At 49.3% G+C, this 14,904-nt stretch overlaps 1 protein-coding gene across 1 annotated transcript; it reads right to left on the bottom strand.

Moving 5' to 3' along the window:
- Nucleotides 1–9,904: 9,904 nt before the first annotated feature.
- LOC138928071 (uncharacterized) lies at nucleotides 9,905–10,908 on the bottom strand. Its single transcript, XM_070284354.1, has 2 exons — nucleotides 10,877–10,908; nucleotides 9,905–10,655 (listed from the first exon to the last, which is right to left on the bottom strand). Exons 1-2 carry the CDS (start codon nucleotides 10,906–10,908, stop codon nucleotides 9,905–9,907), a joined length of 783 nt encoding a protein of 260 aa, XP_070140455.1.
- Nucleotides 10,909–14,904: the final 3,996 nt, after the last annotated feature.

Raw genomic sequence — 14,904 nt, 5'->3', positions numbered from 1 at the left:
ATGTGGCTCGATTCTTCGGAGGTTCTACACACATCATGGAATAGTTTTGCAGCAGCGATCCGACGAGAGTTCGGATCAGAACCAGACGACGCAGATATCCATTTCAACATGGCAAATGCAACCAGACGATCGAAGGAAACCGTAAAGGAGTATTGTTTTCGGATGTCAGCACTTGGAGTACGGTTCAAGCTTAGTGAAGCAGCAGTGATTCGATATGTTCGAGCAGGTCTACAGCACAGAGAGTTGCAAAACAGTATTATAGCCAATCATTTTTCGTCAATGAAGGAGTTTCGAGATGCGGCTGAATCATAATTTCTAAACAGAGGTCGACCGATTGCAAACAAGAAAGAGTACCTACCGAAATCCAGTAACATTGAGCTGGAAAACGAGATAAAGCCAACGAAGCCAAAGAAAGCTAGAGTATGCTATAATTGTGGAGATATCGAGCATTTTGCTAATTCGTGCCCAAAGGAGAGAAAGAAGACGCGCTGTTCCAAATGTAATTCATTTCATGCCACTAATGAAAGCTGCAACGTCGCATAGGTGATGCGTTTGGGTGCATCAAATCAGGACAAGCTGTTTACAAGAAGATTATATATCAACGAGCAAGGGTATGACGCATTCATTGACACTGGAAGCCAAGCAAGTATCATTCGCCAATCAGTTGCTGACGAGATCGACGCTGATCATCAGAATTGTGCTATGAAAGTTGTGGGCATTTGTGGAGCACACGAATCCTAACTGAAGCCATAATTGCAGACATCGACATCGCTGGAAAAATCGTTAAAGCCAAAGTATACATCGCACACGACAATCTATTACAGGAAGACTTATTATTGGGACAAGATGTGATCCCCTGCGCTGAATTATTGTTGAAGGTCGAGCCAGGCGAGTCAGAAGTCAAGAGAGCAGTTCATCATCCGATAACGCTTTCAAGCGAGAGTATTTTTCACAAGCTTCTTGTTAAATTCCAGATCGATTCAGAAAGAGAGCAAGTTCGCAGTCTGTTGGAGAAGTTTGCTGACGTTTTCTCCACAGGATTGCAAGGCATAGGCAAGACAAACATCGTCCAGGCAAAAATTTGTGTTGAGGGTAACCAAGTGGTTTCCCAAGCGCCATATCGAGTTTCCGAGCCAAAGAAGGAAGTTGTCGGCAAAATGGTCGACAAATTATTGAAGCTAGACATTATCAGCCCATCCACATCAGAGTACGCTAGCCCGGTGGTGCTCATCAAGAAACCGAACGGAAGTGATCGACTTTGCATCGATTACCGTCGTCTGAACAAGCTGATCAAAAAGGAGAACTTTCCAGTACCAAATATTGAGGAGAGACTGCAGGAAGCAAAGCGTTTCAAATATTTTTCGTCGTTAGACTTGAATAGCGGCTATTATCAGATCGATATGGAACCTGAGAGCAGAAAATTCACTACGTTTCTCACCACGGATGGAATATACGAGTTTAAACGTCTTCCGTTTGGGCTAAAGAATGCACCTGCTGTAGTCTATTGAAGACTCATGGCAGAGCTGCAGAGGCGTGTGCAGAAAGGCGACATGATGCACTACATGGATGACATCCTAATTGGCAGCCAAACATTTGACGAGATGTAAGAGAAGCTAGAGAGAGTTCTACGAGTATTGCGAGAATGCGGATTAACTTTGAACGTCGACAAATGTGAGTTGTATAAGCAGTCAATCACATTTTTAGGTCATCAAATACACACTGATGGAATCAGCCCCTGAGAAGTCAAGACAAACGCCATTGCAGAGTTTGAAAAGCCGAATAAAGCCACCGAAGTGCGACAGTTTTTGGGTCTTACTGGTTATTTTTGGAAATTTGTAGCCGGATATACGATTATATCAGAACCACTGCGAATTCTTTTGCGCAAGGACCAACAATTCAAATGGGAACAGCCACAAGAAGATGCTTTTCAAGAACTGAAGAGATGCCTCATGTCGAAACCTGTTGTAACTAGCTGCCGCTTAGATGCTGAATACGAAGTCCATACAGATGCCAGCGCCGTTGGATTAGCAGGAGTTTTGATGCAGAGAGATGCAAATCAATTAAAACCAATCGCATACTATAGCAGAGCCACTTCCAAGCCAGAGAAAAATTACCACAGTTACGAACTGGAAGCCTTAGCCGTTGTCGAATCCTTGGAGCGATTCAAATACAATATTTACGGCAAGATGATTAAGGTTGTCACTGATTGCAACGCTTTAATGTCGTCTATGGAAAAACGTGAGCTTATACCCCGAATTACAAAATGGTGGTTACGACTCCAGCAGTTTGATATCGACATCGTTCATCGAGCAGGAACACAGATGGGTCACGTTGACGCGCTGAGTAGAGAGCCATTTAAAAATGCACATGAGATGGATACAGCATCCCTGAAGATCTCGAAGCCAATTATTGATGAAGCTGATTGGTTGTTTGCTATACAACTACAAGTTAAGAAAATACAGAAAATTGTTCCTGATATGAAAACCGAAAGGAAATCTGAAAACGACGAGTATGTGATCGAGCAAGATCGCCTGTTTCGCAAATATGACAACAAGCTGCTATGGATTTTGCCGAAGCAGCTATGATATCATATTCTACACGAGTGCCACGATAAAGCCGGACACATGAGCACAGATAAAACCATCAGTCGAATTATGAATTTGTTTTGGTTTCCTCGAAGGCGTAACTTCGTTAAAAATAACTTTTTTGTATTATTTTTTTATTACTCAACAAGGCCTTGCAAAAATCCTCCATCTGAACCCTCCCCGAGGGTGCCGGCTGGGCAATGGGCACTATATTAGCCCGGACAGGGGTAATGCATTGCTGCTTGCCCCGTCCGCGATAATACAGTGTCTAGCAAAGGCCCACGGTTCAACTCCTTCTGCCCTAAAAAGCCTAAGGAAGTGAGCCGTTAGCTATTGGTGGAAGTGCCTGGCGGAAAGCATAAAACTCAAGTGGGTGGTACTCCTGAAAAAGAAACAATTCTGGAGGGTTTAAAGGAAGAAACCAGGGCTGGGATGTTAGCCCAAACGTCAGTGGAAGGCGTGACCGCTACCACCAGCGGGCACGGGGGGGAGCAATCCTCTCTGCGTGTCGCCAGCGGTTACACCTCTGATGTGACGGGAGCAGGTCATGTCAGTTGCAACGCTACTGCCGAAAAAACTACGCAGGGGAAGTTGAGCCGCTCACGTGCCATAGTCGATACAAACTCGGACCTTGAGAGCGTGCAGCTTCTCCACTCACCAGGCACCAGCTCCCAGCGCGGGGACGGGCCAAAGCGGTCAAGCGAGGGAATGAAGGCCAAGGCGCTGTACAAGGCTGCCCTCCGCATCCAGGATCGGCTCCAGGAAAAAGCCGCCCTATCCCCAGAGGATAAGGCAAAGCTTACCTGGGCTGAGGAGAAAATCGCTGAGGGGAGGCTTCACTTCGCCAAACTCCCCCATATGAGTTCGACTCACGGATTCGCCAACAAGGTGGAGGAGACGCTTGCCACCAAAAGGCAACGCTTAACCGAAAGCGCCCCTATGGACGCACCGGGCAAGCGGCAACGCGGGCCTAAGGAGGCAGGCCCTCCCAAAATGGCGAAAAAGCCCAAAAAAAATCGCAAAAGTCTGTGAGGTGACCAAACGACACTTGATCGTGGCCCTCATTGACAGAAGCGAAGAAGCCGGTAAAATGACCGAGGCGCAGTGGAAGATGGTGCATGCGCGGCTCATTGAGTCATTGTACGCACGGATGGAGGATGATCCCGAAGTTCCCATGCCCACCTTCGATGGCGCTGGGTGGCTAAATGTGGTCAAAATCCTAAAGTGCATGGTTGACCCGAGGAGAATGTGGCTGACGCAAGCGGTCTGCCAGTTGGAGGCGCTGTGGGAGGGAGCCAAGCTAGAGGTGGTGGATCATCCACTCCAAAAGCGAAGGTACTCTTCTCCATCGCAATCCAAGCGGACCAGGCGCTGAACCTGCTGCAGCGTCAGAACCCGGATATCCCAACCGCGGACTGGAAGGTTCTTCACGTTGCGGCCCCATCACCCAGGCAATGCCATCGCCGGACTGAAGTCCGCATATTACAATTTGCACCCTCCACCAACGGTAGGCAGGAATAGAACCGCCATACTTGTACGGAAGGGTCTACACGCTAACCTTATGTCCCACTACAGCTCTGATGACCTGACCGTGGTGATGCTAGAGAGCGGGAAAAAGCGCCTTTTGATAGCTTCCTGCTACATGGCGCACGACAGGACGGCCCCACCAGAAGAACTCATGAGCTTGGTAGAAGCCAGCCCGAAGGACCAGCAACTGCTCGTGGGTGCAGGCGCCAACGCGCACCACTGCGTATGGGGGAGCCCCGATATAAACGACAGAGGTGAGTCCCTCTTAGACTTTATACTCTCAACCAACCTGAGTATAGCAAACGTGGGGGAGGAACACACCTATTTAGGTCCCACCTCCTCAAACGTGCTAGATCTTACTCTTGTAAGGGGACAAAGTACTTTGATATCAGAATAGAGAGTCCTTGAGAGACCATCCTTCTCAGATCATAATTACATACGGTTCCAATACGCATTCGAACACTCTCCAAAACAATCAGTCTTCAGGAACCCCCGGAATACTAACTGGGGAAAGTTCAAGGAGACTATCGCGACACGGCTCGCGATCTTTCCGGGCATAGTAGAATCCGCGGAAGACATAGAAAAGTCCCTAGAGATCCTCTCCAAAGAACTGCTGGATGCGTACCATGCATCATGCCCTATATCGGCCACGAGAAAGAGGACCAGGCCACCCTAGTGTAGGTGGACCTTTCACTCCGACGCAACAAACTCAAAGAATTCTTCAAAATCGCCAAGCAGGCGAAAGATGATATCATCAATGAGCAATACAAAGTCCTACTAAGGGACTACAAGAAGGAAATACGCAAGGCGCAGAGAAACTCATGGAGAATCTTCTGCTCCAATATAGAGACTGCCCCGGAAACGGCTAGACTGCTTGATGACCATACAAAGTCAGCTCAAACGCGACGACGGACAGTGGACTGAGGGCAGCGAAGAGGCCCTAATGGCACTAATGCATGCGCATTTTCCATGATGCACTGAGGACCTAGCAACTGGAGGAGAGCATCTCCCAAAAGATTTAATATCCTCTGGTAGAATCCACTGGACAATAGACTCCTTTGCGAGGATAAAAGCACCAGGACTAGATGGAATATTCCCAGCCATGCTGCAGGTGACCAAGGAGGTCATCACCCCATGGCTCTACGCAATATATACAGCTTGTTTAAGCACGGGCTATATCCCTATCCAATGGAGGACCTCTCGGATTGCCTTCCTGCCCAAAGCAGGAAAGTGCAGTCACGTGAGCCCCTAGGATTACAGACCGATAAGCCTCACCTCATTCCTACTTAAAACGCTGAAAAAGCTGCTGGACCTATACATCAGGAACGATGTAGGGAGACAAGTTTCGACCAACCAGCACGCCTACACGAAGGGGAAATCAGTGGAGATGGCACTGCATTCGTTGGTAGCCACCATTAAGAGAGCCCTAAACAATAAGGAGTATGCACTAGGAGTGTCCGTGGACATATCCTGGGCATTCAACAACGTTAGCACGGACGCAATAATAGATCGCCTAGAAGCGACCAACTCGTCCCCCGCTATCAACTTGTGGATAAAAAATCTTCTAAGTTGCCGGCGGGTACAATCAGATTGGGGCACCGCTTAAATAATGAGAGGAGCGCACAGAGGCACGCCGCAAGGTGGGGTTCTGTCGCCCCTCCTATGGAATCTGGTGGTAGACGACCTAATCAAGAGGTTCGAGAGGAAAGCACCAAAAATAACAGCTTATGCGGATGACATAAGCATAATTATCACGGGAGTCTGTCCATCGACCCTCAGCTCGATCATGGAAACAACACTCAGGGAGATATGTGAGTGGGCGGAGAAGGTAGGACTCAATATCAATGCGGATAAGACGGACCTTATTCTCTTCACCAAGAGATACAAGGTGCCGCAATGGATCCCCCCGAAAATTAACAAAACCAGGCTGGCCCCTAAAACACAAGTCAAATACCTCGGCATTGAACTTGACAGCAAGCTGACGTGGAAGGCCGATGTAGTAGAGAGGGTAAAAAAGGCCAACATAGCGCTATATGCATCCAAGAAGATGCTTAGCAGAATATGGGGCCTCTCATCCGCTCTAATGCATTGGGTCTACATATCGGTGGTGCGTCCGACTCTGCTGTATGGAGTCTTAGTGTGGTGGCAGGCAAGCCATGGAGAAGAAAACGTATAATAAGCTTATGGAGAGAACCCAGCGGCAGGCACTCCTCTGCATATCAGGGGCGCTGAGGTCAACCCCCACCAAAGCACTCGAAACCATAATCGGTATATGGTATATCCCCTAGACATCCAAGCGAAACTGACAGCAGGAAAGGCGGCACAACGTCTGGTTCCATCAGGTAACTGGTCGCTACAAGGTTTCATGCACAGTTCAATTGGTCGAGACATGAGCAGTACATCTGACTACATGATACCCAGAACGTGCCCGGATGTAAACACAACAGTATTTATGGGACCAAATGACTGGAAGTCAGGCTAGGCCATGCTCAATACCTCAAAATATACACCGACGGCTCCAAGATGGAAGGAGGAGTTGGAGCGGGCATATACTGTTCAGACCCTGAAATAAGGCTGTCGTATACGCTACTAAGCTACTGCAGTATATTCCAGGCGGAAGTATTCGCCATCCGGAAAGCAGCAGAGCTTGCGCAGAGCATAAACCGTCCACATGAGGCGGTCAATTTGTTCGTAGACAGTCAAGCGGCGATAAGATCCATGCAATCATCAGTCAGTTCCAAAAATGTACTGGCAAGCAGGGAGTCACTAGATAGCCTAAGCACGACTAAGTCAGTGAGGATCTACTGGGTTCCCAGCCACCAAGGCATAGACGGTAACGAAACCGCGGACGGACTTGCAAAGGAAGGTGTTGGACTTCACACTTCACTGCTGCCACTGATTTGAATTGTAAACAAATATGAAATGTATGCTGAAACATTAAGAAATGTATTATTACATATAACATTATTATTTTTATCATTAACCCAATAGCGAATATGCCCATATTGTTAGGGTACCTAGCGCGAAAAGTAGCAAAAGACCAAATATTCTTGCTGGCCCGAAATGAAACGATCGCACACATGCACCCGTGTACGTGAATGCATGAACACGCATACATGTAAAGGCCTGACGCTAACAGCTGACAGCTAACATGGGACGGGACGCTAACAGCTAAAATCTAACAGACGGTCTGTCGCTAACAGCAAACAGTTAACATGGGACCGCATGTTAGGAAATTTTTGTGTCCATTTTCGTTGTATGAAATGACCAGTCTATATGTTGTATGGTTAGTGGTATTACCGACAACGCCAAATGCCGGAAATGTGATAAATCCGAGGCAATCGAAAGCTTGGAGCATCTCATTTGCAAATGTCCGGTCCTAACGAGGGCAAGAATGAGATACCTAGGCTCTCCAGTTCTGGCATCGCTAGAAGATGCCTCCAGGAGAAAGCCAGGCGAACTCCTTGCCTCTGCGAAAAACACCTTGATATTCAAGGATCTCTAAACCCGCATAAATAGTCTCTAGGTCCATCCAGGAGTTTCCCCGGATAGCTATGGGCCATATTTTTCTATGTATGGCCCCTCGAGGGCCGTCCGGTCTAACCTAACCTAACCTATTACTCAACAATATTTACTCTTACAACTCGCTAACAAAAAACAGAAAATGAGAATGACAGGGCAAGGGGCCCGCGATTGTGCGGTACGGCCGCAAAGCAATGCTTCGCACAAGGAAAAGCCGCTCAGCCAGTCTGCTCCTTCCTCGATCTCTCCAGGGCCCTGAGGGATCTCATCAGCTTGGCATCGAACTCCGCCGCCGCCTCCCATGTCCTCGGGTCCGCCGGCATCAGCGGCACCAGCGTATCCACACTGATGGCTGCACCTGCTATCGCCTCCAGCTCGTCCCTTTCCTCGTCGAACCGGCGGCAGTCGAAGATGACGTGGCCGGTATCGTCGGTTATCCCGGATCCGCATTCCGGGCAGCTTTCCTCCGTATCATGGCCAAACCTCTTGAGGTAGCTACGGAAGCATCCATGCCCGCTCAGCACCTGGGTCAGGTAAAAATCTACCTGTCCGTGCTTTCGCTCCATCCAGGCCTCGATGTTGGGGATTATCCTGTGGGTCCAGCGTCCTTTAGACGAGGCATCCCACCGGGCCTACCAGCTTCCGTAGCTCCTTTTCCTGGCCGCGCTTTTCAGCTCGGCCTTCGCGACCGTATCGGCTCCGTGCCAGCCGCAAAGCACGGCACGAATGTCCGCCTTCTCGCGGATCAGCTCCCTCAGATGGACCAGGCCTGCTAGCACCAGCACCGCATCGTCCGAGATGGATTGGAATGCGCTCGCCACTCGAATGGCACAGAGTCTATACGTTGACTCGATACCTCGCATATAGGACTTTTTCCCAGCCGCCACAGCCCACACTGGTGCCGCATACAGAAATTGGGAGGTGATGACGCTGGTCAGCAGACTCCCTGTGCTCTGCTTAGGTCTCCTGGTGTTTAGCAGCATCCGAGAAAGTGCTCCAACCGTCCCACTGGCCTTCTTTTGGGAGTACTGGAGGTGTTCTTTGAAGGAAAGCCTTGTATCGAGGAGGACACCCAGGTATTTGATGGCCCTCTGGGATTTTATCGCCGTTCCTCCGACCAGGACCTCCGCCGTTTTTTTTTTCCTGCTCGAAATCAAGACTGCCTCCGTCTTGTGCGCCGCTAACTCCAGGCCAGCGTTCGAGAGCCACGCCTCGATTGCTCTGATCGCACCATTCGCGTTCTCCTCCGTAGCCGCCCGCTCCTACGCGACTACTACCACGGCTATGTCGTCCGCGAAGCCAACGATCTTGGTGTCGCTGGGCATCGGGAGTCGCAGGACTCCGTCGTACATGGTGTTCCAGAGCAGGGGTCCCAGCACGGAGTCCCGCAGGGCTGAGACTTCGTATGCTCTGGACCCCGTGTTCGAGTCCACGACGAGAGTCCTCTCACTGAAGAAGCTTCTCACAATCTCCAGCAGGTATCCCGGAATGTTGAGGGCTGGAAGGGACTCCAGCGTCCGATTCCAGTCCCTTTTCTAAAGCCGAACTGGCTCGGCGAGAGGCCTCCGGCCCTTTCGATGGCAGCATGGCGGCTATTACCTTCTCGAGCACCTTGCCCGTGGTGTCGGTAAGGCAGATTGGCCTATACGAGGATTGCTCTCCATGCGGTTTGCCCGGTTTGGCCAACAGCAGAAGCTTTTGCCTCTTCCACCTCTCTGAAAAGGTACCCTCCTTGAGGCACCTTGAGTATAGGCCGGCGAACTCCTTTGGGTGCAACGCGATGGCCAGCTTCAGCGCACGGTTTGGCACTGCATCCGGCCCCGGCGCCTTTTTGGGTCGTACGCTTCGTCCCATCCTAGTCACCTCTTCGTCCGAAACCGCCCAGGCGTCGCTGGAATGGCTCACAGCGCTGCTCTGCAGGGTCACCGGTGCTCCCCTCGGGAATAGGGCTTGCACTATGCCGTCCAGTGTTTCCCGATCTGAAGGGGCCTGTTACCCGCTTTCAGCCATTTAACCACCAGTCTGTAGGCTCCGCCCCAGGGGTCGTTTTCCGCTTCGTCGCAGAGCCGCAGGAAACTGTCCCTCTTCGCATCCCTTATGGCAATTTTGAGAGCCTTTCGTGCCTTTCTATATGCCTCGCTGCACTCGGCGTCTCTGGACGAGCCTCGAGCCCGCGTCATATGTCTCCGAGCGCGCAGACAAGTGGACCGAAGGTCGACTATCGTGTCGCTCCACCAGAACATAGGCCTCTTGTTCCTCCGAAACGCCCCTCACAGCCGCATGCTTCTGTCGCAGGCATATTCCACAAGTGCAGTGGTCTGGTTCGCCAACTCGGTCGCTCCAACTGATCCATCCACTGACAAGCCCTCCAGCGCGTCCGTGAATTTCTGCGTGCATAGCGTGTCCGGTCGGTATGCTTTGTTGGGTCTCAGCACGGTGCGTGGACACTCGGACTCCCCTACCTTTCTAGCCTCGTGATCGCTCCTCGTATAGGCGATGCTGACCTCCCATTTGGCATTATGGGAGATTGAAGTGCTCGGAAATGTGAGATCAATGATTGAGGCAGCTCCCGCTCTGACAAACGTGTGCCGCTCTCCGTGGTTCAGGAGGACAACATCCGTCGAGGCGAACGCCTCTAGCACCACCCATCCTCTGGCGTTGGTCGATGTGGATCCCCACTCCTGGGCCCAGGCATTGAAGTCGCCTCCAACTATCAAGTTCGCCCTACCGCGCAAGTCGTAGCAAAGTTCGTCGAGAATCCTGCTGAACGCCTCTAACGGCAGGCTAGGCGCAAGGTAGCAACTGTACATCCAAAAGCCACCGACTTCTGCACGCACGAAGCCATCGGCTTCCCGGATGCAGGACATCCGAAGTCGCCTGTCGCCGCATAGCCAAAAGGCCGCCTTGCCAGTGCGGTCACTGGCTAACTCCGCTCCTTCCCTCTCCCTGTAGGGTTGGCTCAGAAAAGCAACATCAGCTGATACCTCGCGGACCGTTTGCTGCAGCAAATCCTGCGCCGCCCTGCAATGATTCAGGTTAAGCTGAATCAATTGCATGACATCCTTGGGGGGCCCTCACCGCCAGTTCCGACCGGGCTGCTTCTGCTGCCGTATCGACCGTTGGTCTCACTGCCGCCAGCTCCCTTACCCGGGGGTGCACCGGCTCCTTATTGCACGTGGCTGCCCTGTGTCCTGCTTCGCCGCACCTAATACAGCAGCCGCTCCTATCCACAACGCTCTTACATCTGCTGGCGATATGCCCCAGTTCCAGGCATCTAAAGCATCGAGGAGGGCCCTCGCGCTCACGCACTCTGCACTTCGTCCATCCTATTCGGATCTCGCCTCTTTTCCTTACCTCTCTGGCCATAGAGCAAGGCAGGCTGATCACAGCTGTTTTGGAGTCTCCGTATCCAGGTCAGACAGTTGGTTGTCGTCTCTTCTCGTGACCATTGCCAAGACCTCGTTGTAGGTCTTCCCTGCTGCCACCACTACCACGGCGTCCTCGGGTTGGCTTTGTCCCCGCCACGGGTCCGTCTGGGCGGCCTGGTTCTTCTTCCGCACTGCAGTCGTCTGCTGCCCCTTGTTCACACTACACTTCCCATCCGGTATGACCTGGGCGCATTTACTGCAGACGCTCTCCGAGACCACAGCCTTCTCGGCCGACTTCTCGATGCAGGATTTGAGTCTCCTCATCTCGGTGACCATTTCCCGCATGCGGTTATTGATGTGGCGAACCTGCTTATCCTGCATATGCTTGTGCAGTTTCTCAAGCAGAATTCCAAGCTTCGCGTCGCACTCGGCCCGAGTGAGCTTTAGCTCTTCCTCTTCCTCATCCTCGGCGTCGGATTTCGGCTCCTCCTGGGCAGCTTTGCTCCTTTTCGGGAGCGTACCCCTGAGACCGCTTGCCGGGCTGGCCGGGTCTCTTTCCCTTTTTACCGAATCGGCGGGATCAGGGGGATCGCCGCTTCCACTCCTCTCTGACGCCGGTGATGGCGCGGGGGGTGGGGATCGGACCATCCGGCTGCTTTTCCCAAAAGCAGCTGCGTATCCCATGTACGGAATCTTTTCCTGGCTTGATGCAATACCTACCGTGACGGCCAAGTCGGCCACCGCCACATTAGGGGGTGTTGGAAGGTTAGTTAGGGCCTCCAGAATCCTTGCCCTGGCCGCGGGATTTCCCGCGGGTGGATTTCCACTTTTGTGGCTGCCACCTGGAGTAGTATCGTTATATACTGACATTCCAAATTTGGTGCATTGTTGCCCATGCTCGGCTGCATTTTATACCTTCTGCCAGATGCTGTCACTGCCGGCCACTATGGCTCAGACGCAGACCGGATAGCCGCCCATTATGGGACAGACGTTACCTGGATTTAGTGTCGGTTTTTGATGCAGTTAGTGCCTGCTGCCAGGGTTGGTCTTCTGCCGGCCACTATGGCTCAGACGCAGGTCACATAGCCGCCCACGGCACATGCGCGTGCGAGGTCCCTCGATGGCCAGGAGTTTCCCCGTGGCTAACCAGGTGGGAGTTATACCGCTCCTGCTCGGTCGCCAGAGCCCCGTTTAAAGATGTACCGCAGAGGGCTTGGCTGTTGGTCCGCTCCTTGACCGTTACAACCTATTTTATCCCCGTGCGGTCCGTATTTTGGGGTTTTTCGTCGCCGTAGCCGTCAGCTTTCGTCACGGCAAACAGCAGCGCCACCTGCCGGTCATATGATGCTACGTCATACGGTAAGGGCTGGGAGCTGCCATATCGGTGGGCTCCTGGACATTTTCCAGCACTGTGTCACAGCTGATCGTACGAACAGCTGATGTGACTGATATTTATGCTGCGGGGGTAGCCACATTTACCGCGAGAGGAAACTTTCACGAAGGAGGCAACAACAACATACCGCTTTGTAGAGAAATCGCTTAAAAGCTACATAATGTCCTGTGTGGGCTGCGCAATGTATAAAATACCAGGTCGACGTCAAGGTCAGTACCACTACGATGACATTAAACCGATTCCCTTTCCACCGTACACATGAACCACCTGGGACCGATTCCGAGGAGTTCAAAGCGAAATGAACATATTCTCGTACTTGTCGACCTTTTCACAAAGATCACCATAGTCACCATAGCAGTAAAAAGTACAGCAACTAAACACGTCATTGATGCCCTGCAAGAAATCACCAGCTACGTGAGAATGCCAGAGACCGAGGTACCGCTTTAACCTCAAAAGATTTTGAGAAATACTGCAAGACAAACAATATGAAGCACATCCTTAAAGCTGTCAGAACACCAAGCGCCAACGGACATGCAGATCGGACAAATAGAATTATTTTGTCAATGCTATTGCCTTCAAACGAAAACGAAAAGCGCTGGGATGAGAAGATGCGATCAATCCAATGGAGCATCGACACCATGGTAAACAGCACTACTAAACGTTCCCCATTTCAGCTACTATACTGTTATGAGCCCCGAGATGTCCTCAAGAACACGCTGACGAGCGTGATCCAAAATCAAGACCTGAACATGATGACAGACGTCGAATTGGAGTAGCTCCGAGCTGACGCTGCGACCACACTAAACGACCATAGAGCCGCTGCCAAGAGAAGATATGATGCCAGCTATTCCAAGCCAACGGTTTATAGTACTAGAGACATTGTCTTGGTCGAGAACGAAACGTTTAGCACGGGCACATAGCGCAAATTAGAGGCGCGCTACAAAAGTCATTTTTGGGGTTGTTGGTTTTTAAAAAAATATGGTATTGATGATTTTTGCTGTTAAAAAAATATCACTCGATGATATTCGAAAATATCATAAAAAATATCGATTTTTTTTAAATTTTGTTTAATGTTTAGCAAAATTTGGATAGAGATTTCCTGTTTCTGAAAATTTGGGTAAATTTTGAGAAATTTAAAATGTGAATAGAAATCCTCGAACTTAAAATACAAATATTATACCCGCTCTCTCTTGGTATAGAAATATAATAACAACATTTTGAAGGATATGGTATAGACCGTTGAGTGGTTTTATTTAATACAAATCTGTTTTTAATGATTTAAGAAAAACTCGTTCGGTTACATGCTGGTCTGTCATATTATCTTTGCAGATCATATGGATCAATGAATCGGTAATTTTTCGGTCTTTTGCTGAAAATTTGGCAACAAATTTTTTTTAAATATTCAATATTCATTGACCCATTATTTTCCTCACCGTTTTTATTTGCTGCACCCAAAAAAGCTCCCTGTATGCTCGGTTGATCTAGCTGGTCACCTTCATCTTTGGTGGTTTTTTAAATATACAACGCATTACATTTTAAATTTTTTTTCGTAATAACAAAAACTAAGTTGTCACATATGTATAAGCTCCCTGCAGTTCCAGAATTCCTCGCCCGTCCAATTCCCCGCGGTATGTTCGAAAAACAAAAACAAATTACATGGGCCTCGTTCAGCGAAGTTCGAAACAAAATAGCCGAAACAAATTCTACCTACGCTCGGCTACTGCCGAGGGCTTCACGAAGTTCGTTCTTCATATTTGTTATTGTTTTCGATCTACGTTCGGAGTAGCGGTTGCGAGAATTCGTAAATTAGAGAGAGATGGAGATGGAAGGAAGGGAGGAAAGAAAATTGGTGTCAAAAACAAAGAGTATTGCACCGACGTGAGAATGACCTTTTTAAAATAAGTAGAGTTAGTTAAAAATATTTACGATTATATTTAATTAATTTTTACGTATAAAATCGTGTGGGATATAAGCACGTAAGAAAATGTGCTTTAGACATGGCCGAAATGTTCATGTTCGATTATTGGCCCTTTGTGAATCTAATTGCAAGGCATTGCCTTGTCGGCTATACCCTGACACACGCGAGAATTTTCGGTGTTCGGTTTTGTCTTCTAATTCTCTTTGCATTTTGAGTTGACTGCTGTTGCATTCAGAAGTGTTTTGCGTATTAGTTGCGTAAAAATGAAATATTCTAAGGTAAGTGGAACTTATTTGCATTCAATTTTTAATTTTAATTGCAGAATTGACGATTAAAATGGATGCGACTTCAACCTAGACGGTGTGAATGGGATTCAGTACGGATTTACAAAGTTTTTTTATCCAGTTTAAGTTGGTATGTACTGCAATTTACAATTTGATTAAAAAATATGTATCTACTTATGTATTTAATTTACAGATAAAACAAGTTTCTTAAAGGACCCAGCAGCCGGCAAAGGAGACTCGTGACACGCACTTATGTATGTACATACATATGTATATGTACATATATGTACATACATACATATACATG

Source organism: Drosophila kikkawai, chromosome 2R (assembly GCF_030179895.1).
Source record: "Drosophila kikkawai strain 14028-0561.14 chromosome 2R, DkikHiC1v2, whole genome shotgun sequence".
Taxonomy (NCBI): Eukaryota; Metazoa; Arthropoda; class Insecta; order Diptera; family Drosophilidae; genus Drosophila; species Drosophila kikkawai.
The sequence above is the reverse complement of the archived record's forward strand: the minus strand, read 5'-3'. Positions and strand labels throughout refer to the sequence as shown.

Excerpts from the sequence above, each read along its gene's own strand:
- LOC138928071 (XM_070284354.1), bottom strand. The coding sequence starts at position 10,908 with ATGCCTGGAACTGGGGCATATCGCCAGCAGAT. Across the intron at positions 10,656-10,876 it reads GGGGCATATCGCCAGCAGAT|GGCGGCGCAGGATTTGCTGC; the intron begins GTAAGAGCGTTG and ends GAATCATTGCAG.